The sequence below is a fragment of the Sycon ciliatum genome, chromosome 4 (assembly GCF_964019385.1).
Source record: "Sycon ciliatum chromosome 4, ocSycCili1.1, whole genome shotgun sequence".
Classification (NCBI taxonomy): Eukaryota; Metazoa; Porifera; class Calcarea; order Leucosolenida; family Sycettidae; genus Sycon; species Sycon ciliatum.
Window position 1 is genome coordinate 19131024 of NC_088646.1, and position 27383 is coordinate 19158406.

Below are 27383 nucleotides of genomic sequence, written 5' to 3' on the forward strand. Positions count from 1 at the left end.
TCTAGATTTCATTATCGCATTCAAACGTTAGCGCAGTCATGTTGACCGCATGATGAAGGCAGGAAAAGAAAGAAAAAGGTGTAAAACCATAATCAAGACGGCATGCGTACGCATGGTGAATACACGGATCATGGACTAGGTGTGCACAAGGAGAAAAAATATATTGAGCACACCCCTAACCTAAATCAGCTGAGCACTATACACAGTTCACTTGCCCTATTATCGGCTTGTATAATAAAAATCATCATTTAGTACAAACTAGGCAGACAATGATACAGCTACAATGTAACAGCAAAGGAAAAGAAAACAAGATGGTCGGCAGAAAGCAAACACACTACAGTTGCGCTCGGTGAAATCCGACCCAGAGTGCAAAACCTGACGCCCTAGACCAGTTCCGATTACATCACGGTATTCGTACATGTACATCCAGCCACATGCGTACCACTTCCAGGGCGGTGAGGGCGCCAGATATGAACTTTGGGTCGGATTTCACCGAGCGCAGCTGTAGCACCAGATAACTGGATTTACCGTGGTTTAACGCAGGTGGCGCGAAGGGCAATGCAAGATTACAGCGTGATAATCACTGCTGAAGTGCGTCATTGCTGAATCAGCCAGGTTAAATGGTAGGCTATGTACAGTCAGTTCTACAGGTTAAAAGTGCTGGCAATGTCCTAGTGGAGCAATCAAGAGCACTCTGAATGCTACCAAAGCTGATGATTGGATCTTACAGTGGTCGTTCACAACAGGTGTGCTTGACACCTAATCACTACAGTCTTCTTCATCATCGTTTGCTTCGTCAGAGCTGGAGTCGAACAGGCGTTTTTCGACTTGTTTCGCTTTACTCTTGCAGCCTCTGCAGAGGAGAAGAGTGCAGTGACAAGACGGCATGTATATAAAACTATTGCAAAGCCACGCAAGGCGAGGAGTAGCGACTTTGGCGGCCATGCCAGAAAGGATAGAGATGGGCACCCAAGAATTTTCGCCCTTGTGGCTGGTCCACAAGATCACAAGGCGGAGTAGGCACATAGTACACACATTAAAAAGTAGTCTAGCCATTGCAGTTGATAGCCGTGGCCATATCACCAACAGTCCAGATAAAGCTGGACCAGTCAAACTGGATGCTACAGACTCGGGCAGTGCAGCACAATGTCATTCTACGTACAAGCCCAGGTTAGGTTCCAAGCTTGATTTCGGGGCGACTCCAAAGCAAGACAAGTGTATTGGAACTGCAGTACATTTTCAGGTATCATTCAGGCATCGTGTAGGATTTACTGACCTAGCAAGGCGGGGTCGAGCCTCAACCGGTGAGTTACCAATCGTCTCCTCATTAAGATCACCGTCGTCATCCTCATCACTGTACAAGACAGAGAAAAGAGAGGCGAGAGGAAAGACATAGACAGTAAGGCTCTTTATCTGACAAGGCAAAACATGACAAGAAGGGTTTGCACGAGGAGGAGCAATACCCACCTCTCTAGAATAACTGCTTGTGATTTCCTGGCGGACTTAGTTGCAGTGCGTGTGACAGTAGTTCTCCGTGTTGCAGCCGGTCTCATTCTCGATGACGGTGTTTTACCAGGTGCTGGCCTTCTCGCTGTCTTACCTATTCCAAAGAAACACACACACATGCACACACACATGCACACACGCACACATATGCACACACACACACACACACACACACACACACACACACACACACACACACACACACACACACATGCACAAACACACACAGTCATGTGTTCAGATATAAACTCATGTTGTATGGAAACAGAAGGCAGCCCCCGATTGATACAAGAAAGCTTACATGCCCCGCCCACCAGCACCAACTTAAACTCACCGGAGCCAGAGATATTCGAACGGAATTTTGCTAGGTAGCGAAGTGCCATCTTGTCAGAGACCGCCTAAGCAAGTGTACAAGCAAGACATATAAGTTAGGATCAGGGGCCAGGGCACATGCCTCCTAGGCTACAGTACTTCTCTGATTACTCAATGCACCACACTGACAACATGAATGAAAGTAGATCAGATTCTGTCATCGGCCATTACTAACCAATAAAAAAAAAGTAAAAAACTGATGCCTTAGAAACTTGAACAGAATTTTGGCATATCAGAAATTCCAACAGGTAGCATCTGGCTGTCCGCACATACATGTACACGTATGGTCAACACAATCCAACTGCTGTCATACATGTTTTAACCCTTTGTGGACGGACTGTACGAGTTTCGATCTAATAAGATCGAAACTTCGTAACTTCGTAACTCCATCGTTTCTTGAGCAAATTCCACAATCGAAGGGTCTACGTGGTAGCGGGAACTCCAAGCTGTCCAATGCAACAATCGCTGAAGAGTTACAATGTCGGATGCCAGAGATATCGCACGCCGTATTCTTACCTCGGCAAATTCAAATTTTTGATCGATCATTTCGCCATTTTGGGGGAAAATCCCTTTTCGTGTGCTCTTTGAGCGACTGAGCACATGATAATGACGTAGCCGGCTGAAGTTTGAATCGTCTCAAACAGATTTGAGCGTTCTGCGATGAAGGAGAGTGGAATGGCGTTGATGGGACGAATTTGCTTGCATATCAGGCTTGGAGACGACTTTGCTGTGTTACCGCGCCTGATTTGTGGCGGCCGGATAAAGGAGATTGGTACCCTGACGTAGCTCTCGCCAAGAGCTTTCCAATGAGCCCTTGATTGTGAAAATCAAGTGAAGGACACCAAAGTTATGACATGGAAAAGTTGAAAATTGTACTGACATTTTGTAATTCTGGTGCATACTGTGCTAGTAATCCGTCCATAAAGGGTTAAGGTGGCGATCTACCTTCAGGGGTCAAAATTTTGTGAAATTTTCAACTTGCTCTAATTTCGTCCAATTCGGTGTCAAATTGCTCGTATAGATCCCAGACATCATCTCTGAAAATTTGAGTGAGATTGCTTTATCCATATGGCTGCTATGAGCTTGCAAAGACCGAATGTAACATATCTTTGACACGCACAATTGCAACTTTTTGGGGGAAAACGTAGAAATCAGTCTTTTCACGGTAAATCCTTGTGGATTTTGTTCAAATTTTCTGTGCTCGTCAGAAATACCACTGCTGACTCATGCCATACCAATACGCACATATTACGTCATCATGGACACAGTGCGCATGCGCAAATCAATAATTCGATAATTTGTGAAGAATTCAAACAATTGTGTTTGGAAAGTCTATTGGAGACGTCTCACGTCGTCGCCTGTCACCAAGATCGGGTGGAATGAGTACTGTCCGTCGTCTTGGATGCCCGAAGCAGCCTATATTACTGCCAGAAGCTCTCGATATCCATCTATCCGCTGAAAATATCCCTGACGTTGACGACGCTGTTCAAATTTATTGGCAAAAAAATTGCCAAGCGAAGACGTATTTCAACTTCATCTCCAACTCTGACTACTCTGACGATGACGATGTCAACAACAGTTCTAGCCATTGTGGTGATTAGTTTTTCTCTCTCTTTCGGCGTCAGGCAGTGAGTGCAAAATATAGCCTACTGGAGTTAGTCTGTGAAATATTGAGTGATTTCTGCTATTTCTGGTCAAATCAGTATGCTGTCAGCTGTACCAGTCCACATCCCATCGTAGATCTACTAAGCGAGCAGGCAAACCCAGATATTTGCCTTGGGATTTCATTGACGATTGTGTGTGGTGAGAAGAGAAGTCATTCAGTTCTGAGAAATTCAATTTCAAATTGGAAGTCCACAGGCCTGCATTTAGTATGCGCCGAATTCATCACCGCCAGTGACGCTTTGCATAGTTTTCAATATTCTACTGCCCATATATACTAAGACCTGTGGCGGCAACGCGATCCTATTCAATCTGTGGTCATGTTCTCCGAGATGAGTTCAGAAGCAGACATGTGATCTGCTACGCTGGATCTGAGGCAATTTACCAAAGTGGCAGTGCTGCAACCGCATGCGATCGCCGTGATGTGTGACGGAAACGGCATGGCTGCACCCTGGATATGCCTCATTCATCAGCACCTATATTGCCATACGCATGGAGAGAGGCCACCAGTGAAGGCTGGGTTTCCGACTTGATTTTGCCTGCAATGATCCTGATTGAACAAGCCCTTAGAGAAGAAAAGAAGACTCTAGCTGAACACTGAAACCAGATAGCATCGCGTTTCTGCTCGGCACCGCACTAAGTAACACCATTGTGATACAACCAGGAAGAGCTGGGAACTTGTGGGAAGTGACAAAGAAGTCAAGGAAGAAGTAAAGAAGACTGAAGAAGAGCATTACTAATCATCAAGGAGACCAAAATGAGGTCACCTACGAGCCAGATGGCTTCTGATGTGAAGATTTGTAGGCAGGTAGGCTGGAATTGGATAGACCTTTTTTGTGTGTTTTTGGTAACTTTTTAGCCTATCCCGCATTTTTCTACCACGATTGCGGCAAAGTGGTAGGTGCTATACCCCTAAACCTATACATTTCTGAGCTCTGTGATGCATCAGCTAGTTCGTGAATGTCTTCGTTTAGCCATTTATCATTGCTTGTTCTCACATTGGTTGTGGACCCGATCATGACTTTTTTTGCGGATGCGCGCGTCAAAACGCTTTGTTGTGACATTGTGATCTAAAGGACTTTGCAACTGTTTCTTGATATTCAGTACCTAGAAATATATGTTAGGAACACTGTAGCAATTGGTTATTTTCTACTTGATGGATGCATATTTCAATTTTGCGGTTAAGAGGTGCGGGTGCGGCCAATTATCGCGATTCGGCGATAACAATGGACATGAGCGGAGTCTGTCCTCTATTTGTGCTGCTCCTTGTCCTTTGGTACATAATGAATGTCTCCAGAAAATTTGACCTAATTCCAAAGAGAATTGGCTGAGATGTTTGTATTTTACGGTGGACTATCCGCGAAGGTAGATCGCCACCTTAAGGACGCAGCACATTATATGTATGTATATGGCCCATACATAATAATTATTACATCACTGTATTAGGCACAACACATAGCACAAATAATAATTATTATTAAAAATTCCAATGATTTAGACACCTGACCTCTAGAAGCTGATTGTCAAGCGCTTGCAGCTCCTCTGCTACTGGCTATCAACAACAAAGAAAAACATACAATGAACTGTACAGTTAGTAGTCCGCAGGCCAAAGCGGAAAAAAATGCTCCAAAAAAAATTTCGTTCCCGCTGATGGGGTACCAAGGTTTGTTGACTCTACGTGATAGAGTGTTCCTTTACGAGCACAATGATGTAGGTTTGGTGTCAGGGGACTTGTCCTTTCGCGTGGAATTGAGGGGGGGGTTCGACAGCTGTCAAATATGCACAGCTGTCGTGTATGGGGATTCTGAGCATGCACGGAAACTGCTCAAAACGGATCAAGTGATGCACGCCACGCAGAATTTGGAAATTTTGAACTGAGTGATCAGGTGACGGCGAACACATTGTCAAATTTCTTATTGCACGTACAGCCATTTCCTGTTCTTCCTTTCCTTATGTCAAGCAATGATTGCGCGTTGTGTTAGGCCTTTGTCGTCCAGCTCATGGCGTCCTCGCCTGCTTCTTCAGAGTCCCTAAACAAGCGCAGTACTCGCCAGTCCGTTGAAGTTCCTCGTACCGAGCCAGGAAGGAAGAATTGCATATTTTGTGGATCCATCCAGAAAAGAATACCAGGTACCAACAAAAAGCAGAGTACTTCGCAGATTTTGACACTCGAAGCTGAGGAAAGGCTGAGAAAAGCTGCTGCCATACGGAAGGACGAGGGCATTTCGATTGCCATTTCAGCAGTCAGTAGCCTCATTGCAAGAGAGGCATACTATCACAAACAGTGTTACAACGATTTTACAAGAGAGTCATCCCTTGCACGAATCCGTGACAGCACACCAGCTACATCGACCCCAGCTACATCGACCCTAGTCACTAGCTCGTCTGCAGGTAGCGCTGAGCATGACCTGTCAACACCAAGACAAGAGGGAAACATCGAAGACTTTTACCACCTAGTACACCAGTTGCTGTTTGTGGAACGCACTGCTGTTAGCATTTCACGTCTTACGGCAGACTACAACGCGACAGTACATGGAACTGCTAGGAATGACAGAACCAAAGCTGCTATCACAGAACGGTTTGGTGAATCTGTCACTTTTGTGCGCCGTCCGTCCCGGAACACGGCTGAGCTAGTTTTCGCTAATGCCCATGCCAGTGAGATAATAGCCAGTTTGTATGCCGAGGTGGAAGAGGCGAGGGATTCGGATGGGGTTGATGATGATATTTGGGTGGAGGAGGACAATGCAGCTAACACTTCAGGAGGTGAAGGTGTTGTAGCACAAGATCGCCTGCGTATTGTATATCACGCCGCACGTCTTTTACGGACTGCGTGCCAGGAGACAAAGGCCCAAGAGTCAAGCGGGGAGATCCCAACAGTTGCTGAAGCAAACGCATGCTTACCCAGCCTACTCCACAACTTTCTGGCTTGGGTAGTGACTGACCAGCATCATGATGACATCGGTCAGGACAAAGTTGATTTGGATGAGCAGCTGCAACGTCACGTCTCCTCCATTGGCCAGGATTTGCTGTATATTACATCAGGACTGCCGTGCCCCAAACATGTTGTTCTGGGACTTACCCTACATCACCTCTACCGGAGCGAAAAGCTGCTGAAAATGCTTAACCGGTTTGGGCACACCATTGCCTACTCCCAGGTTTTGGAAAGGGAGACTGCTATGGCAGAGCGGCGAGTGCGAGACGGGCACATAGTGGATGCGTTACCGGGTGGCATTGACCCCCACCGGCCATTCTACCATGTAGCAGATAATAACGACTTAAACGAGGAGACTCTGGACGGGAAAGGGACCACACACTGCACCAACACCGTTGTTGTCCAGCCCCGTGCTTCATCTGTAAGCCGCCCTGACAGTGATGTTTCTCCTGCTGAGCCAGCACGAAAACGCAAGCGTACGCTGGCCCTCGAACCTGAGGTTCTTCCCGAATTAGTGTGCCCGACAAAAGTCAACCCAGAGCGCCGTGAGGCAGTTGACGTGGAGACGCTGGACACCTCACTGCCTCACTGTTCTGACGCGGTGGCCATGGATGACTTCATCTGGCAGCTTGCACGGGCTTCAAAGGACGGTGACATCGGCAACGTCATTTTGTCCCGCACTGATCAAGACCAGACAGTTCCAGCGTGGTCGGCATTTAATGCCCTGCTTCAACGCCAATGCATCCCACCACGGTCTGCCATAGGTTACTGCCCTGTGGTCAACTCGTCACCAACTGACATGTCAACAGTCTACGCCATCCTCAGAAAGTGCCTTGGTCGATGTGCCAATGCTGGCCTCCCATTTAGCATCATTGTAGTGGACCAAGCCATTTACGCAAAGGCATTGGACATTATTAACCACCGGCCTGACGAGTTCTCACCCGTGGTGCTGAGATTGGGAGCGTTTCACGCAGCCTGCACGTTCCTCGCCATCATCGGGAAGCGTTTCCGTGATGCAGGTCTCCTTGATCTGTTCGTTGAGTCCGGGATAGCTGGACCATCTTCTGCCTCGTCTGCGTTAGACGGGACTCAATACAACCGAGCTGTGCGTTTGCACAAGGTTGTTGCAGAGGCTTTGCATCGGATGCGGTGGCAGCAGTTCGTGCAAGATGCGGATCCCACGATCATCAACCTAGCAGCCATCCGATCTTCACTAACGTCTTCATTCAAGGAGCTACAGTCTTGTGTCACCGATGACAACTCGGCGTGCATCACGGCATCACCGGAGGCTGTGGAGTTGCACAAGCAGTATACGGAGTACTGCCGGAAGCGGGCCGCTTCATCAGAAATGTTCAACTTCTGGTCTTCCTACATTGCCATGGTGAGCCTTCTGCTCCGGTTCTTGCGTGCAAGTCGAATGGCAGATTGGAAGCTCCATCTGCAGTGCGTTTTGAAAATGCTCCCTTGGTGCTTTGCGTACGACAGGCAAAACTATGCCCGCTACATGTCCTATTATTGGCTGCAAATGACCCAGTTGCCAACAACACATCCCGAAGCGGATCGGTTCCTGCAAGAAGGAGGTTTCTCCGTCCAGCGCTCCAACAACCCATTTGCTCAGGTCCCATCTGACCAGGCCATTGAACAGTCGATAAACCGGGCCACAAAGACCGTGGGAGGCATTATTGGGTTCAGCCGCCATCCAGCAACCGTGCAGAGATGGGTGTTGACTGCACATGACCGAGCCGCTGTGGCAGATGTCTGTTCGGAGCACTGTGGTATGGACAGTGGTACCGAGGAGCGAGATACCCTGCACAAAGAGTGCCAGACGGGAAGAATGGCTCGTGATGAAAACGATGTCGTGAGTGTGGTCGAGACTGTCAGCAAGTTTCTCAACCCATTCGCATCTGACGGCGAGGAACCGCTGCCTTTGACACAGTTCGCATCTGGCATTGAGGCACCCCATGATGTAGCCCAGGATCTGCTCCATGCCGAATCTCGTGGACACAAGGCCTTCACGGCTTTTCTTAGCGAGAGACTGTTGTCTGGAGCATCCGAGAAACAATTCCACGATCCACTGAAGAAGCTGCAGCTGAAGACCTTCACTCTGAAGAAGCAGAAGAAGAAGACTCCAGGAAGTGGTCAAGCCGAAATTCTCCGGAGTGATCGGTCAACATTCTCCAGGATTGCCCTGATTGCTCAGACCAGGCAGATGGATATGCGTCATGTCCTGTCATACCCACTTGGCCCCCTGCCCTGGGCTTTAGCAACAACGTCAGGATCTCTGGTGAAGACCAGCAAGTCTGCCCTGCTGCCGTTGCTCACGGACAAGGCGATTGTCGACGACAGTACACACCCACCTGATGGTGCACTAATAGTCGACGCCATGGCACTGTTGAGGTCAATGAAGACTTCCAGCTTGCCATCCACGTTTGCCGAATATGCTGAGTGCATCCTAGATCGCCTGTGTAAGTTCTTTGCACGGTATGCTCGAGTGGACTTTGTTGTTGATACGTACCGGGATATGTCGATCAAGAATCTGGAACGTTCATCACGGGCCGCTAGTGGGACTCTACGGCAGCATATCACTGGCGCTGATCAACGGCTTCCCAGGCAGTTTGCCAAGTTCCTGGCAGTGGGTGACAACAAAGAGGAATTGATTGCATTCCTCGCCGTACAGTGGCAGCGTCCTGCCATGGTTGAGAAGGTGCCTGAGCAGAGGGAACTTGTCGTTACCAGTGGTAGCTCTTGTGTGATGATCAAACGTCAGGCAGGTGCTACAAGTGTCGTCCCTGTACCTGACTTGGAGTGCAGCCACGAGGAAGCGGATACCCGTCTCTTGTTGCATGCATCTCATGCTGGATCCGCAGGCTATCCCACCGTCACGGTCAAGTCCCCGGACACTGATGTAGCAGTTCTGGCTGCCTTCGCCCGCCATTGCATCTCTGGAAGATTGTACTTCCTCACTGGGACTGGGAACAAGGTTCGATGCATCGACATGGTAACTGTCAGCGACGAGCTTGGCCCAGAACTCTGCCAAGCACTGCCAGGCTTCCACGCCTTTACTGGGTGTGATAGCACAAGTGCTTTTGCATACCGCGGGAAGAAGGCTGCATTGAAGATTCTGCAAAGCACCGGTCCTGTTGGGTCTACATCTCGGCAAGCATTCACCTCCCTGGGGAAAGGCTTCGAACCACTGACAGCTGATGTGCTCATCAACCTTGAGACATTTGTGTGCTCCTATTACAAAGTCTCGGGTTGTAGCAGCGTCAACGATGCAAGGTATGAGCTGTTCTGCACAAAGACCTTGCAGTCAAACCAGCTTCCACCATGCAAAGATGCCTTCCTGAAGCATGCCGCGAGAGCTAACTACCAAGCTGCCATTTGGCGCCAGTGCATTGTGGCCCAGCCTGCGATACCAGCACCACAAGATAATGGCCAAGGTGAGTGAGCTGACTGTAGCATATAATGCAGTTGTAGAGGAGGACTGCAGTATGAAAATGATGGATATTCTCTGAACAAGACATGTTCGTTGATGTTGCTACTTATACAATAGAGTGAATCAGCTGTGTTATCAACACAATCATGCATGAAGTAATTGACTGTTGTAGTGTAAGAAGCTTTTCTGATATATGGAGTAAATAATTTGCATTCCTCCATCTGTTTGTTCTCCCCATTACAGGTTGGTGTCTTGACCAGAACGGTAACGGTGATCTAGCTGTGGACTGGCTTAGTATACCACCCGCTCCCCACTCTGTCCTCGAGTTTCTCAGCTGTGGCTGTAAGACTGGCTGTGGAGGAGGCAATTGCTCCTGCAGGCGTCACATGCTCGTGTGTACAGATGCTTGTAGCTGTCACCATCATGCTTCAGTTCCATGCAAGAACTGCCCGGTGGAATCTGCTCCTGGACATGACGAAGTACAGGCCATCGATGAGGGAGATCTTCCGTCTGACACTGAGCAGCAGTGAGTCACCCATTTATGGACACACGGATAATGCACTTTCGTTTTATGTTACATGTAACTGTTCAACTCTAAACATTGGGTATACAGAACTGTGTTCACGTTGTGACATGCTTCCCTATTCTGATTCATGGGTGACTACAATGTAAGGTCATACTGTGAGTCAGTGAGTTCTATGATTCTATGGTCTGTCAATGCAGGTAATTGAATGAATGGCAAGTGCGGATCACGTCGGTTTACCCAGTATGTGCTCAAAACTAGTGGACCGATGCGGTTAAAAGTCAGGCACCTCTACTTGTTGCATACACGTGTATGTGCTGAGTGTTTTTGCTGGCTTCTGAAACAGCGTAGTGTATAGTGTATAGTGTATAACAATGTAGTATGAGTATGTGGTTGGTAATAATGCAAACCCAACATCTTTGTTACGTCAGATTTATGTGCATCTCTCGGCGTCCATATTTTGTTGGCCGCTTAGCAGCATATACTGTGCATAGCAGCATATACTGTGCATAGCAGCATATACTGTGCATGTTCAGTTCCCCGCTCAAGTCCATTACTGAGTTGGCAGCGATTGCCGGATAGCCCTCCCACATTGTACATTGTCCAATGCCCATGTGATGGCATACTCTTCTTTTTGTCTTTTTTATATTTTCTACGCCTTCATTTTGATTTGATAACAGCCGAAGTTTGTTTCAGATGATGGCCCAGTCACATGGAGAAGCCCACCTACATGTGTATTTCATGTACATTATAATACTTGTGATGAGTACTCTGTTCTTTGCTTCTGATGTACATCCGATCCCCAATGTGATTTGACTACAGCTCATTACGAAAGACGATCCATGTATTGGACATAATCTTATCAGTGATTGTAATGCTATTGTATACCAAAGGGCATTCTGATTTGTATTGTGAAACAAGGCCCACCAAGTGATAAAGACTGTAAAATGTCCAGGTATATCACGAGGGGAGAGCCTCCCCTTCCACCCCATTCTGCATCCCTAATCGAGGGGCTGAGCACCCCCCTTCTACCCAACTACTGTACTTACAGTGCAATGGTATTGACCTTTTGTATGCACACAATTGTCGTACTGCGGGCGACCCGGCAGCATGGGTTCTAGTTGCACGATTATCATCAAACCTTGGATACCGGTGGTTCTTGGTCTTTCTTTGGCAATGCAAAAAACTGGAACTGCTTACAGCATAGGAAAGGTGGTAAAATTTGAATTTCGACTTCCGTTACCATGGCAACATCAAAATAATAGTATTCCTTTGATTTGGTCAACTTAGGACAAGAATCCCGGGACAAGAGATACATGATAAGAAAGCCCTAGCACCACTCTATCATTTCGTATAGTCAAACCTTGGTACCCTTCTGCTCGGAGCGAAAAGTACGAATTTTGCACCCTGGCCTGCGGACTATAGGAGGTGTTTTCCATTATTCACACAGACACACGCACGCACACGCGCGCACCCACACCCACACAGAGCACAAGAACATGGTCACCAGACACGCATGACTGCTTTGCCCTCCCGAGCCATGACTGTGAACACGCAAGAACACAACGACTAAACTAAAAGACCACTTCGGCACAGAGTACTGTTTCATACACATGACGATTTGACTGCTAGCCACTCGCAGCTTAGCTCCAATGTCATACTTACTGAAGTGGGCAAGAGGTAGAGAAGGCTAAGTACTCGGCACAAGCTACGTTCATCAATGTCCTCCTCATCCGTCAACAGTTTGTTGGCCACTTTGACGGCAATGTCTTCATGAACTGTTCGTTCCTGTTGCGGCAGTAAAGAAAAAAAAGGTGTGTGCCACCATAAAACAACATGAATGCGTGCACAAGCCAACCAGTAAAAGGCTGATAAGGTAAATTGGCAAATTGCACATAGATTCACAGTTCTACAAAATTACGCTGAAAATGGCCTAAAAGAAGAAAAAAATCCTTCGAGCCGGATTCGAACCAGCGACCTAAAGATGACTGCACATCTGATCGTGTGCACACTACAGTCTTCCGCTCTACCAACTGAGCTATCGAAGGACACACAATAATATCCAGGAAATGACATGCAACAAATAAAACACCTGGTTGACACAATATATGTACAATGTAATGAGTTCACCATGGAGACCTTGTACAGTTGTGGCAAGTGAAATCCGTACTTGGCATAAGGGACTGCACCATGCAGTCTGCAGCCCCTGCAGCCCTGCATACGTACTGTACATGTGTTACATACAACTTTATCTGTCTGATGACAAAACTCGTACTCATCACAGTCAAGGTTCAAAAGGTGCTGGCAAAAATGAATGGGGATTGGATACCAATACTCCTTATGTGTACCATATTTGTGAACTGTGTGTATCTACGCTGTGACCTTTCGATCTGTTCGGCATGCATACGACTCTATAGTACAAATTAGGTGCAGTGCATTACATCATTGGTGTCCATTTGTGGCGCTGTCCCCTATGGCAAGTGTCGGATTTCACTCGCCACAACTGTACATGTACATTGTAGTCAGAAAATCGCGGTAGGAGTCTTTGTTTCTCAAGAATCAACTTATGGTCTTTCTCACCCTGCAGGGCCGGAGGCTGCTTCCGCGGAGCGGTCGAAGGGACATTTTTAAGGGGGGTCCGGGGGTCCTCCCGCAGAATTTTTTTGGAATTTAGACGGCAAATCCTGCACTCTGGGCGACTCCCTGTACAAAAATCATACATCTAAACTTTTTCTCCCCCGTTTTGGACGTTCCACGGCCACGTAGACCGACTTTTGGGGATTTTTTTGGTATGGCCATGGCCGTACCGGCCGTACCAGTGGCACCGGCCCTGCCCTGTGGGCAAGGAAGGGTATATAACCAAGAGTGTACACCTTAGTGATCCCTCGGCCCATGGCGGAATTATTTGAAAGATACGGCTGTTATTCAGTGCTTTGTGGGAAAGATGCACACGGGAAAAGTCTCAAGAAATATCTTTAGTGGCTATTTCATTCACTGATGTCATCACATGTGGCGAGACTGTGAGCGATCAAAAGTGCAGAAAACTTGCAAACAGCACTCACGGTGGTCTAAGCAGACCAACAGACGGTAGACCCATGCGTTCTCAACGTAATGTGGTACTGAACTGACACTGCATTTACTCAACAAGCATGCCAAGGCGCTAGGCCTATACAATTGATTATATTTCCGTCAAAAATGACGAAATAAAAATCGTGCCATGCAGGAATTCATAGCAGCACAGATCCCACCGTGTTGTTACCCTCCTCTTTTCTTGCTACCAAAAAAGCAAAAAAATCCTTCGAGCCGGATTCGAACCAGCGACCTAAAGATGACTGCACATCTGATCGTGTGCACACTACAGTCTTCCGCTCTACCAACTGAGCTATCGAAGGACACATGGTGACCAGCAAATGAGTCCCAATAACAACTGTCAATTTGGTCATGTGATACCTTGCCACACATGTGAGTCACTGCCAGTCGCTGCAGCCAGTCGTCCACCACATTGTCCTTGTATTGTCCAAACTGGCCCGCCTCAGAGCATCACGATATCATGCACAGATTTGAATTTTTCCCCATATACAGCATGCATAGCGGCAATGTCAGACTTCACCAGGTGTTGCAGCCACTCAACTGTCACCTACGATTCCTGGCAACATCTGGCGGAGTTGGCAATGTGATAGAACCGTCGCTACACGGTACACGCCAGTCGCTCACCCAGGGCCATTTGGTCACGTAGATTAAACGAAAATCGGTGGCCCGCCGACATGTACTCCTCGATAAAGGCTGCTTGACCTTGGCTTTTTTTTTTGCCAGACAGATTGCGTTACTACGTCACGTCACACACCTTTCACAAAGCCCGGGAATAAGTTTGTATACTATAGGCAGGATAATACCTCTACACTAGATATCCCCGCGGCTTAGATGCACTAGTGCCCAGGAGAAACAAACGGACCAGGGTTGATTGGCATGCATAACAGCTGCTATACTGTACACTATCTGCATACCTGCATATCGGCATCAGCTGCATGCTTGCCACGCAGATGCCGATGATCGGTGAACTCAATCAAGAACTGGGTCAAGTCGTTGACGTTGATGAGAGCGAGTGGAGAGGAGTCTGGTGCCTGCCACACTGTTGTCAGGGCAGGCAGTAGGATACTGCCGAGTTGTTCTTGGTTGAATCTGGAGAAGGAGAAGAACATCAAGAGAATGTCATTTGGACACACAGGGAGAGAGAGAAAGAGAGAGAGAGAGTGATAGAAAGAGGAGAAGACTCTGTGTATGTATGCATGTGTATATGAGTGCATGCGTGGAAGGGTGCAGGGAACCCAGCGAAAAAGACAGTGAGCAGGAATCCTGCGGGAGAAACGTCAGAGGTTACCCATCTACTATGCTAGTACATGCACAGGAGGTCCCAACAGACACTGCTGCAACCTTTAATTAAGGTCAATTATTAATATGCCATGTCCTACAGTGCAGATAGCGTGTCCCTGTCAAATTCACAAGAAGTCTGGAGATCACGGACATGTAGCATATCAACAGTATCTCACCTGGAGTTAGAGGCAAAGACCGGGAAGAAGGCTGCCAGAGTCTGGCGTAGGAACAAGTCGTCATCGCATGCTGGATTGAACCAGAGCAAGAAGAGGCGCAGTAGCACCTTGGAGCTGACCAGGCGGCCGGCAAGGATCAACTTGGCAAAACCAAGCATGGCAGTGTGGCATAACTCCTCAACCTACGGTACATATACACAGACACAGATAGAAAGCCAGACAGACATATGAAAGAAATGACTGGACCATTGCACAGACAGGACTGAGTTGACGTTTCGACTATACTGGTCTTCTTCAGAAAGAAGACAGACAGACAGGCACGGGCACACACACACGCATACGCACACATACATACATACATACACACACACACACACACACACACACACACACACACACACACACACACACACACACACACACACACACATGTGAACAAGCGCAGTCACACGCTGCAACATCAATGGACAGCGGCAATGCCAAATGCACAAACTATTCAAAGCACAGCCATATAAATAGCACCAAGTTCTAAGCTCCACCACCAACCTGACTATCAAGGTAACGAGAAACAACAGAGAGAATCCCAGTTGCCACATTGCTCTTGGCCTCCTCTGGCTGAACTTCTGCTTTCTGCATAACACAGAGAAAGAAAACAGAAGAGGACTGCTGGCATGATGGACAGTTCACAGTTGGTGTGCCTCACTACCAATGCCACAGTAGCACTTTGCATGAGGCCTACATGCTAGTACATGTACAGCAGCAGCATTGATTGCACCCTCGACTTGAAAGTGAACGAGGCACGGTACGAATATTGCACACGAATGGCACATGGAGTTCCAGTAAAGCGGACACAGCAAATTTGATTCGCTCACGTATCTACGATAAAGTCTTACACAGTTGCTTATTCCCTCCATAAACACAGCTGTACACCCAGACCCCCCCCCCCCCCCTCCACAAACACAGAGTTCTCGCAGACGCTACGCTGTGGAATAACACTGCTATGGCAATGCTGCTAAAGCACGGCGTTCATATGCGCCACAGCACTGAATAATGACATCCTTCAAGAACCCCTTGCTTCACAGCACACCGGTCCACATACTGAGCGCTTTGCTGAACTGACCTCTTCTCCATTTTCATCATGCTCCGTCGACGTACTGTCCTTCGCAGACTTGATCTCGAAGGAGTTTAAGCCGTACGTGTGCAGAAGATCAAACACTACTTGCAAGGCAACCTTTTGCACTTCTTCAACATCCACTTCAAGCGCCTGGCAGGAGAAAAAAACGAGGAGACAGAATGTGAGAGGGCAATGTCTAATCCACTAAAACAGGTCACAGCTAACCTGGTAAAGCGACGGGGGGATAATGCCAGTGGAGCTATAGAAAAACGCAAGAAAAAAACCCCAACACAGTGCCAGTGTACATCAGGCACTGCAGTACAGTGAAACTTAGGAATAAGATACACCGGACACAACAAACTATCAGTACACACACATACACACACACACACACACACACACACACACACACACACACAGACACAGACACACACACAAGCATACACATACATACCCACATGCACATGCACACAGACACACACATGTTACGAAGTGTAGAAACGCGCTGTACGAACATTGGGTGCTGCTAGAACTTGATGTAACGCCGCAATTGCCCACACTGCATTCACCCTAACAAGCGAAGACGTGGTGCAGTACCTGTAGGAAGAGCAGCATGTGTTGCCTTGCAAAGTCCAAGCTCAACAGGCAGCACAGGCCGAGGCACTTGACAGCTGCTTCTCGGATAACCGGGTCGGGTGTCTGAATACACGGCAGAACCTGGCGAGAAAAGGACAGAAGTACAGGACAAACACTTGCTTATGAATTATGAAGTTAATGAACAAAGAGAATCCCAAACACGGCGTTCATGGCTGAAACATGTAGTCAGGACTGACGTAGGAGAGAGAGAGAGAGACCAGCAGCAAAAGGGCAATGTCACACCTCAAGAAACCTACCAGAGAGTCGGTCAAGGCTCTCAACGATGGGCTCAGCGAGGGCCGAGTTACATCTAACAGCAGCTCTTGCAGTACGGACAGGCACTTCAGAAGTGCTTCCAGTGGAACCTGTTGAAGCACAGCCCCAAACAGACACATGCATGACGGTCAGGGCTGTTGAAACCCGAACAGAAGGTGCAAGAAGACTACACATCTCTTATTAAAGAAAAACCTGCAATGACATGAACACCCTATTTTCGGCGATACTGGCCGAGGCGCTTAGTAGTTTGCGTGACCAAATATTTCACCTAATTCGAAAAAATCCCCACAAAATCCCTTAAATGACGTGGCGCTTATTTCAGACAGGCGGTAATAAAAGACCGGCCCCAATTCCAGAAAATACGGTACATGTACTTGGTTTGCAGTGCACCGTGTAGTTATGGTAAGGATACAAGCAACCATAGCTGGCACATAGTTCATGGTAAGGATACAAGCAACCATAGCTGGCACATAGTTCATGGTAAGGATACAAGCAACCATAGCTGGCACATAGTTCTATAGATTCACAGAGCAACTTACATGCTCCACGCTAAGGCTCATGTTGGCCAGGGTCGATTGGAGTTGATCAGCATCTGAAGAGAGCAACCAAACACAACGGATGACATAGGATGCACAGCACAGCAACACCATCACCAAACACAATTTACTTTTCAATAAACGACAAAACAGGTCTGCACTGAGTACATGTACTCCTTTACTGTACAGTGGAGCTTCAGTATAATGAACAAGCCAAACATCTCAAACGAAATAGTCACTCCGGTCACCTGTACAAGAGATCTGAGGAGAGCTAGGGATGGCCTGACTGCTGGCAAGAAAGTATCTGACAACCTGTATAGAGCTATCGGTGAAGTGCCCTGCTATCAGTTACAAGCTGAACAGCAGCTCGCTCGCCCCTGCCATTGTGTAACATTGCAGCAATGTTCTTGGGTGTGATTGCAAAACAAAAAGAAAACCCAGACCAAAGAGCACTCTAGCAAAGAACTCAGCACTGCAAGATAGAGCACACCCCCCCCCCCCCCTACACACACACGCGCACACACACACACACACACACACACACACACACACACACACACAGAGAGTTCTCAGTCTCACCCATAATTTGTAAACACAGCACTGTACAAACAACACAATGCACGGATGCAACCAGCCCTCACCCATGGTTTGCTCTGTCATCGGCATGTGGATGTCGGAGATGATTTCCAAGAGAATGTCCATGCGTGCGTCATGGCTGCTTTCCACGGCTCGAAGACAAGCTGCCAGCATGGGCACTAGAACATCGGGCACATTATCCATTGGGAGCAGCTTGCACACCAGATCACGTAGACGCCGTCTACACACACACACACACACACACACACACACACACACACCAAGAAGAGCACAGCGCAACAGTTACAGGGAGAGGCCTCCAAGTAGCGTAGGCTCAGACCAAACACAAACGCAATGCAATGAAAGCATGGTCAGATCTACTGCCTGCAGCATGCAATCATCAACACCATGGCAGAGCAACACTAGCCTACAGCAAGCATGGGTATTATTCCAAAGCAGCTGCGGTGTTTTGTTGCAGGCGATGGAACTTGCAGAAGTCAGTGTTGTCTTCTAACAGACGCCACGCCATGTTTTAGTACTGCTAGGAATGAAAGTATGTTGGCGCTAAGAAGTTTGTGCGCAGGAAAAGTCCATACCTGCCAACTTCGTCAGCAAAGTCCAGCAATGGCGCTGTCTTGAAGAGCTGTTGTAGAACAAAGACCCTGGTAGCAGTGTCATCGTTGTCTACCTTGGATGTGTCAGCATCACATATACACCTGGTAAGTGACAACAGATAGTCACATGACCATCATAATATCATGTTAATATGGCAGTCTTACACACACTGTAGGCTCACTGACTACTATAGTACATGTACTAGTAACTGACATTGCTCAGCCCAAGCAGTCAGGTGATGTGAACGTGTACACAGCATCCAGTACATGTACCTAGGCACAGCACTGCACATGCTTGGGAACTAGACAGACAGAATCCAGAGCCACACTAGGGCCACTCACTACACAACACAATGCCGTTCAAACACCTGTTAGAAATGGTAATACTTGTACCCAGGTAGTACTGTAGCCGTGCCAAAACTTCATGTACTCCGCCATGTCATGCAAATGACAAATGATGACTTACAGTAGAACCAGGGTTAAGGATCCACCTAACTCTGCGCGGACATAGCTGGACTCAGTTGTACAGGGATGGGCAAAAAGGTGTGCAAAACGACTTCTTGTGAGTAGATGGACCTCGGAAAAAAAATTTGGAGCGAAAAAAGTTACGGCTTCCTCGGAAACCGACGAGGACCCCCCCCCCCCCCCTTGGGCCGGAAATTAAATCCCGGTATAAGGATCACCCTCACAATGTACATGCCAAGTGACCCCCCCCCCCCCCCCCGGGCTCTGAAGGATCACCCGTACAATTATGTAAGGTGCCAAGTGACCCCCCCCCGGGCTCCGATCCCTAATCCGGTGGGACCCTTAACCCGGGTTCTACTCTACAGTTAGTGCTGAAACGATTATATCGATTACTCGTTACTCACTCTATAAGAAATATATCGAACGGTTATTTCGATTTTATCGGCTAAACGAGTAGAATGGTACTTACGCTTGGTACGGGAATTCCCCCCTTTTTGGGGGTCGCACAAAGCGTGCATGCATCGAAAGTGTTGCGAGTACGACACAAATATGTACATACAGTGACATGTACTGATGTAGTTACAATAATAAATTAATAATCGTTTAGCCGATAAGCCGATCGTTATGGTATCAGCTAAGCCACTAAGGAAAAAACGTAATCGTTTCAGCACTACTTACAGTAAAGTTGGGCATTGCAAATTCAGTATCTTGCACACAGGAAAGTAGTCAGTACTGGTCCAGCCACTGTACTGTCAGTTGCTTTTCAATTCAAGCATATACTGCAGTCCCTCCTTCTACGTTGGTAAAAACATGGCATTGCGCATCAGGTTGGTTGGCCAAAGATCCTGGCCACTGCCCTGTGATACACATATCATGCAGTCCAATAAGCGAGATAGCCATTGAGACCCCCCCCCCCCCCCCCCCCCAAAGAACAAGACTATTGACCTAACCTCATGAGAAACGGACAGAGACTGGCGCCCTCGGGAAGGATTTGATCCAGGTACTCCTCGGCACTGCTGCCCAAGCCTCGCAGGTGCTGGCACAGGCATCTCCAGTAGAACGAAACGTCCGGATCCAGCCCACTGGTGGTGCTATCAGCCTTCGGCGACCGTATATTCTCGACAAGCTCACGGCAGTCTGGCTGCGTCAGAAATCCATCGATGAGCTCGGCTGGTGATTTGGTCTTCAGCAGCTCCACAACAGACTTCTCCACCCACTCGTCGCCACTTTCCACGTCCAGCCGCTTCAAGTACTGCACGAAATTGCCATCGCACTGCTTCATCCAGGCAGGTAACAGCTGCAGCACACATGCCTGTTTGACTGTTTCTATGCGATCGGCCAAACCCTGCTTCAGCAGCTCACGACGCTGAGCAATGGTCAGTGATCGAATGCTGACACGCTCGGCAAGCACGGCGAATGCCGTACGCCTGACGTTGTCCTTGACGTCGCGCGTTCGTCCGATCAGAATGTCAATCGTGTCCGCGCGTACAAAGATGTGCGACAAGACTGTCTTGCGGACGTCCGGACTGGAGTCAAGCATGGCAAGCTTTTGGAAGGCTCCCTGCACCGGGCACTCCGTGTCGCCGGGGTCCTGCAGTCTGGCTAGGGCCAGCACAGCCTGACATCGCACGGCAGGGATTTTGTCATTCAGTCGAATCAGCATTATGTCGATCAGTCGATCGCACAGGTTTACGTCGATTTCGGCATCGTCCTCCATCTTATCCAGCAGCTTTCTCACCATTTCCACCGCTCGCATGCGCACACCTTTGTCACGACTACTGTGCAGTGCTAGCAGACTCTCCATCAGGAATGAAAATATATTCTTGTCGCCTGATTCGGTGGCAGTGGAGATGGAAAACTGAACAGCAAAGTCCAATACCCGTTCAACAGCTGGCTCACGCTTGAACTCAACCAGGGCATGTTGGAGGCATTTGAAGAACTCTTCGTTGAAATGCTTGTAGTCCTTGCAGCCCACGTGGGCTTTCTTTAGCTTTCCAACAAGTTGGTTATGACGTTGAACACTTTTTTGGGATTGCTGAAAGGTTTCCAAAAGGACGGACTCCATTGTCTCAATTTGCGTCAAAACGGAGAAACCACTCTTCACATTTTTACACACGAAGGTTCCTCTATCATACGAGAGAGACTGCGAAGCCAGCCGACGTTCTGTGAACAAGCTTCTCTCCCTCTCTGCTCTCTGGCTTCTTGCCCATTCTCACAATCACAGCCTGTGCCCGTGTGGGCCAGTGTGGCTGGCTGCTTCATGTACAGTCTGTTTGAGATTTTGTACGAAGCGTCCTGTTCAAAATGCCCGCGCCGGTTGTCGCTGTCATGACAACTCGCGACTTTTTTCGGAAGATTTTCGAAATAATTAGATATCCGGCGCGGCTTGCCCAGTGCAGTCGTAAAACTAAAAGGTTTGATTGTAAAAACCCGGGGTGAACAGTGTGAAGTAGATCTACCTGTAAACCCAGACTGTATCAAGACGCGATCAAGACTGACAAGAGCAAGTAACGCACTGGTAGTGAGTTTGACCCAAGACAGACAAGACAATCTGAACGGATATGATTTTATGAATGATATGAGGGTTATGGTTGCACCAAAGCCAAGGCTATGGGAAAAACGAGGACGGTTTGTTTTGTTTGTATTCTTTTATTTAGAGTGGGAAGTCCAAAACAGGCCCTAGCCTAATAACAATGGTCCCACTAGTGAGGGAATGCTGTATAACTGTGCATAAGGATCAGTGAGTGTAACAGCAACTAGTAGGGAAAGAAGAAGAGAGAAGAAAAACAACTCAAAACAGGAGTTGCGACTTGCATAGGAAGAAAATAACGGAACGAGCAGTGCACACAATGTACTTCCAGCTCGGCAAACCGGTAACAAATCATGCAAGTGTCTGACCCAGTTGTACATAGCATAAGATATGATAGGCAAATGGAGTGTGCAATATCAACAGACTATAGCTTCACAACCAGTAGCACTGTTCTACAGACAAACAGTGACACAAAACAAACATTGGTGATAAGGACCAAAACAAACAAACACGAAAAATTGCATTCACGCAAAAAAAATGGTTCATGTGGTGAAGCACAGCGTTGGGATAAAGCGAAGCAATCGCAACGTGTGTGCTTCAAGTCAACAGGTAGCACAAAGAAACTGACACGACATTGGTTTGATCTACAGAGGCATTGGGAAGATGGCAATGCGAATTAACACGCACACACACGCACGCACAGCTACAGTGCAGGGGAAGAGGTACATGGAGTTCAGTCCACATCCGCCAGCGGTCTCTAATAAAAATAGATAGGAATACAGCGTAGCATGCCCTGCACAGCAGGGCAGGAGGAGGGAAACAAGGATAGAGCAGCGGCCAAGAATGAGATCAAGATTTTTTCATCGCTTCATGGGGTTGAATCCTACAGCAGTTAAAACTCAGCAGTTGGACAGATAGGTAAACTGTGATGCATGGTGACTGCCCGCGACACACAGCAGCCATTCGCACTACACACACACACACACCGGCTGCTGCCACACTCACAGGCAACTGAGAGGAGCTGGCACACCAGGCCTTGGAGATGGAAACACAACCAATGATAACCAACCCTTTACACAAGATATCAGTCGACGATGACCAAAAGACAACAACTGGAGCAAGGCCACTCTATGTACAGTAGGGAAAATTTCAGCATGTTGGCTTATTCTAACGGAGCGATGGCGTGAAGTGCACATTCTTGTTGCTTTTGCCAAGTACACAAGCATAACTCAAGTCACACAAACGAGACAAAACATCAAAGACAACATAGACAACATCAACACGAGCGAGAGCATGCTGGCGTGGATATGCACACACACGCGCATGCATACACACACACACACACACACACACACACGCACACACACACACACAACGCAGATCACGTCCTTCGGCGTTTGGCCGGCGGTGCAGGAGTGCTCGGAGACGGCGGCGAAGAACCAGCTGCGGACGCCGCAGCAGCTGAGACCCTCGTCCGTTTCCGCTTGGTCCCGGCCGATGGCGGTGTAGGTGTGGGAGGCTCAGGCGTGGCCCTCCGGCCACTGCTAGTCTTCTTTTCAGATAACGTCAAGCTTGAAGCTGCAGTGTACATACCGAGCGCAGCCATAAAAGAACAATGGTGTTGATACACACAAACTAAGCAGAGAGAGAGAGAGAGAGAGAGAGAGAGAGAGAGAGAGAGAGAGAGAGAGAGAGAGAGAGAGAGAGAGAGAGAGAGAGAGAGAGAGAGAGAGAGAGAGAGAGAGAGAGAGAGAGAGAGAGAGAGAGAATAAAAAACGACTCTAACGTTGCCAACAATACTGCAGAATCAAACACAGCCATGTATCAAACAATACACACACACAAGGAAGGTGTCCATTGTCTTTGGTGTGTCAGGGATAGACAAAGTCATTGGCAATGCCAGGAACTGTTATGCAATATCATTTTCAATGTGTCGCTAGAGACCATTCCTGCATTTTACCGAGGAAAAAAACTACACCAGGCAAAGATTCGACATCCATCTGGAAGCCAAATGTGCTCCTGATAAGGGGAATTTCAGTACGTGCATTCCACCTACACGTCTACGTAACTGCTTGCCAGGCAAAGTGCTGCTTGTCACTTCTCTAAGTTACCTTTGATAAAACTTACTTTCGCTCGCTAGTTTCTCGTCCTTGTCTTCCTCTTCCTCCTCAGCTGTGTCATCGAAGAACTCAGGGGGAAGAGAGAAGTTGGTTTCATCGTTGGGAAACGGCAAGTCTTCCCGCTCGTCCTGGAACAAAAACGCAAAGAGAACAAAACAGCAAATTCACTTGAAAATACCCCGGAAAAGGTGTGAGGATGCGGGAACAAGTGAATAGCTGTATCAAAATGATAATAGGGAAGTTTCGCTCTACGTAATTACGTATGAAAATCCGTATGTCGTACGCGCCGGGGAGCGAGGGCAACTTTCATACGTAAATCTCTCTACGGATTTCCGAAGGAAAGCTCTTTCCTAAGTTGGGTCCTCCGTAGGACTTTTTGAAATATTTTTTGCATTTTCCGGATTTATCCATGGCAACGTTCAAGCTGCGCGAAACAGAAGGTACACACACCGTACACCAAGCGCAAAATAAAATGGAAACGCGGTTTCGGTTCTTGGTGCATGCGGTGGGCGCATGCAGCCAACGCGTCTCCAAAGCAACAAGGCATGTTTAGCCGTCGTGGAGAAATCACGTGGAGCGAAACCCAACAGCGCTGATTTTTACGTATGAAAATTACGTGCAGTTCGTTCCTACGTTATTTTCATGCGTAATTCCGTAGAGCGAAACCTCCCCAATATTATCGCATGTACATGTTTAGTAAATATGTTCATGTGACCCACTGAACCTGGATAAGAAGACCACCTGGCCGAGGTGACCACTTTTTCTCGTCCCTTGAGTGGTGGCCTTAGACAGGTTTCACTGTACAATGAACACTGCACGCAGGCGGCTCGGGTTCAAAACTGAAGTACATGCGGCGCCAGGCAAAGTGAGAATCTGCCAAATTGTACCGTCCCTCCACTACATTCAGGGCTTTGAGATCTGCGCCAATGCCAATGCAGTCTTCCAGCGCTTGCATGGACCACTAGGCAGACGGCGGGATGGGAGTAGTCCGAACAGCAGAATCTTCGGGATGCACTGCGATGGCATGCGAGCTACACAACCCAGCCACTCAAGCCGTCGTTGGCGAATCAAGACAGCAAGTGGGCGCTTGTCTATCCACATTTCCAGCAGCTGATCATTGCCGATCCGTTCTTGCCATGCATCTATCCTCGAAATGCCAAGAATGGTACGCATGCATTGCATGAAGAAAGTGGAGAACCTACAAATGTCAGCTTGGAGGGATACCCAGCACTCAGCTCCGTACAGCAGGATGGAAACAACACACGCATTGAAGATATTCCTCTTCGTGCGGACGGACAGGTGGTGATTGCTGAACGCTGGCTTTTGCAGGGATCCAAACACACGAGAGGCAGCCGCTATTCTCAGGTTACTGAGGTATTGATGATCGACCCAAGGTATCGAAACTCGGATACTAGTACACACTCGAGCTGGTACGAACCAATACAAAACAGGAGTGAGGTCCGCACACACACATGCCCACGGACGCATGAATACCTGAACACAATATGCACATGCACAGCACCCCCCCCCCCCCCCCCCCCCACACACACACACCCACACCCACATACACAAATCTAAACAGTAGGTACAGCGTAACATGTGACTCACCAGTGTCTCCAAGTCATACATGCTACGCAGGTGCTTCCAGATTTGGTTAGGACTGACGGTTATTCCGATTGTGTTGGAAAATGAATGTGCAATGCACGCGACATGGAAATGCTTGGCTACGCCTGCGAGTACAGACAATGCAAGTCCAAGAAAAGCAAAACACACGCACAAAGTCATGCACTTGCACACACGCATATGCACACATGCACACACACGTGCACACACACGCACACACACACACACACACACACACACACACACACACACACACACACACACACACACACACACACACACACACACACATAAAGCAACTGAGATTCTTGGAGTCTTTCTGGAGACAATCACTGCGTCCTGGGACTCCAAGTCACACAACATGAAAACATGGCGAACTTTTTGCAAACACGAGGCCGTAAAATAGCGTCGGCATAAGAGAGTGTCCCGGAGGATATGGGTGCCATGGCTATATGGAAAAGCTTCGTCGCAAGGGAACGTGTGTAGCAAATTATGGCAGAAGTACATTGTGGCATAGCCTTTACTAGTATAACCATGAGCATAGTCTTTTCTAAGCACTCGCAGACTCCATTGCAGCCACTCATACATTAGGGTACCTCAACTCGAACTTTCCAAATACAGTCTCTTCGCTGCATACGTTACTTCAAAAATAAATAATTATATAAGGCCAAAACAAATAATGACCTTGTTTCCGGTCGCCCGACCGGGCCACTTTTTCCCAAATTCTGAAATTTTTTTGGTCCCAAATGTATACAAACGGTGGCAATGCCATGTGTGCAAGTTCACTCAACGAGTCATAACTCAGTCAAATCTCAACCGAATTCCACAATCGAAACACCTACAAGGTAGCAGAGATTCTCAGCTGTCGGCTCGAAAACCTCCGGGGTCGATACGAGCTAGAATAACAGAGCTGGAAGGACTCGAACTGTTTGCTTGATTTCTCAGAATGTACGAAAACAGGAATACACCCCATGCTGTACAAGAACAGTGAGTCAGTCAACTTTGACATTGATCCTTGCCATGATATATGTACAATGTACATGTGTAGGTGCTCTTGTCCATCAATACCACAACGATTGAGGAACCAAAAAAAAAGTATCCAAAAAAAGTTTCATTCCGGCCGACCGAGTCTCCTTTTTGAGGGGTTGCCGACCGGAAACAAGCCTATTTTTTGTTTAAGCCTAATTGAAGTCTGAAGAAAATGTTGAACGGCCTCTGATGGGATGACGACTACACCATAGCTCAGTGGTTAGAGCATCGCTGGCTACAAGCGAGGGTCCCTGGTTCGAGTCCTGGTGGTCACAGTCAATTTTTTCTTCACTTTTCCCGTTTGTCTCTTTCCCTCAAACCAGTTAATAATTGAATTCACCAAAATTTCGGGCTTGGCCCATCCTCAGGGTGAAAACATTCAAGTAACGTGTGCAGCGAAGAGACCGTATTTGGAAAGTTCGAGTTGAGGTAACCTAATGTATGCATAGTCCATGACAATTTCAATGAGGTGAATGGGCTGTCTCACCAACAGGGCGGTGGCCTTGCATACTGTGGAACAAAGCCGACTCCTGGTCAGCAGTCCACAAAATTTCTTGCTCAGAGCTCTGTGCAGTCTCTCCCGGACCCATGGCCGAGCAACAAGAAGGCTTCGTCAGGAATTCTAGACGATGTTGGTCAGACACACGATATGAGCAGCAGCAACTACTTCATACTCCACGAAGGCAACATGAGGGTAACATGGGGTTATGAAGGCATCCCGTCGCTTGCAGTGAAAACGATATGACTGTATGAAAGCAAGGGAACAGGGCTAGGGAAGTAAGTAAGTTACGATTGACTTTGTAAAACAACAAAGAACAGATGATTTTCAAAACATTCAAAATGATCAAGATAATCATGCATGTCAACTTCAGTCAAGCAGAAAAAT

At 47.8% G+C, this 27383-nt stretch overlaps 2 protein-coding genes and 2 non-coding genes across 4 annotated transcripts; all 4 read right to left on the bottom strand.

Annotated features, from left to right (window-relative positions):
- Window positions 1–21457, bottom strand: LOC135814846 (condensin complex subunit 3-like). Its single transcript, XM_065328033.1, has 16 exons — window positions 20146–21457; window positions 18713–18832; window positions 18182–18357; window positions 17544–17596; window positions 16986–17093; window positions 16690–16809; window positions 16099–16242; window positions 15525–15608; window positions 14979–15160; window positions 14436–14610; window positions 12097–12219; window positions 5048–5092; window positions 1841–1904; window positions 1468–1600; window positions 1277–1354; window positions 1–853 (listed from the first exon to the last, which is right to left on the bottom strand). Exons 1-16 carry the CDS (start codon window positions 21258–21260, stop codon window positions 760–762), a joined length of 2814 nt encoding a protein of 937 aa, XP_065184105.1. The 5' UTR covers window positions 21261–21457; the 3' UTR covers window positions 1–759.
- Trnay-gua (transfer RNA tyrosine (anticodon GUA)) lies at window positions 12382–12479 on the bottom strand. Its single transcript has 2 exons — window positions 12443–12479; window positions 12382–12417 (listed from the first exon to the last, which is right to left on the bottom strand). It is a non-coding gene; the product is annotated as a tRNA-Tyr (tRNA).
- Trnay-gua (transfer RNA tyrosine (anticodon GUA)) lies at window positions 13726–13823 on the bottom strand. The gene is made up of 2 exons: window positions 13787–13823; window positions 13726–13761 (listed from the first exon to the last, which is right to left on the bottom strand). It is a non-coding gene; the product is annotated as a tRNA-Tyr (tRNA).
- Window positions 21458–22114: 657 nt separating the features above from the next.
- LOC135814848 (MRG/MORF4L-binding protein-like) lies at window positions 22115–27333 on the bottom strand. The gene is made up of 4 exons (XM_065328035.1): window positions 26985–27333; window positions 25454–25575; window positions 23853–23973; window positions 22115–23303 (listed from the first exon to the last, which is right to left on the bottom strand). Exons 1-4 carry the CDS (start codon window positions 27085–27087, stop codon window positions 23107–23109), a joined length of 543 nt encoding a protein of 180 aa, XP_065184107.1. The 5' UTR covers window positions 27088–27333; the 3' UTR covers window positions 22115–23106.
- Window positions 27334–27383: the final 50 nt, after the last annotated feature.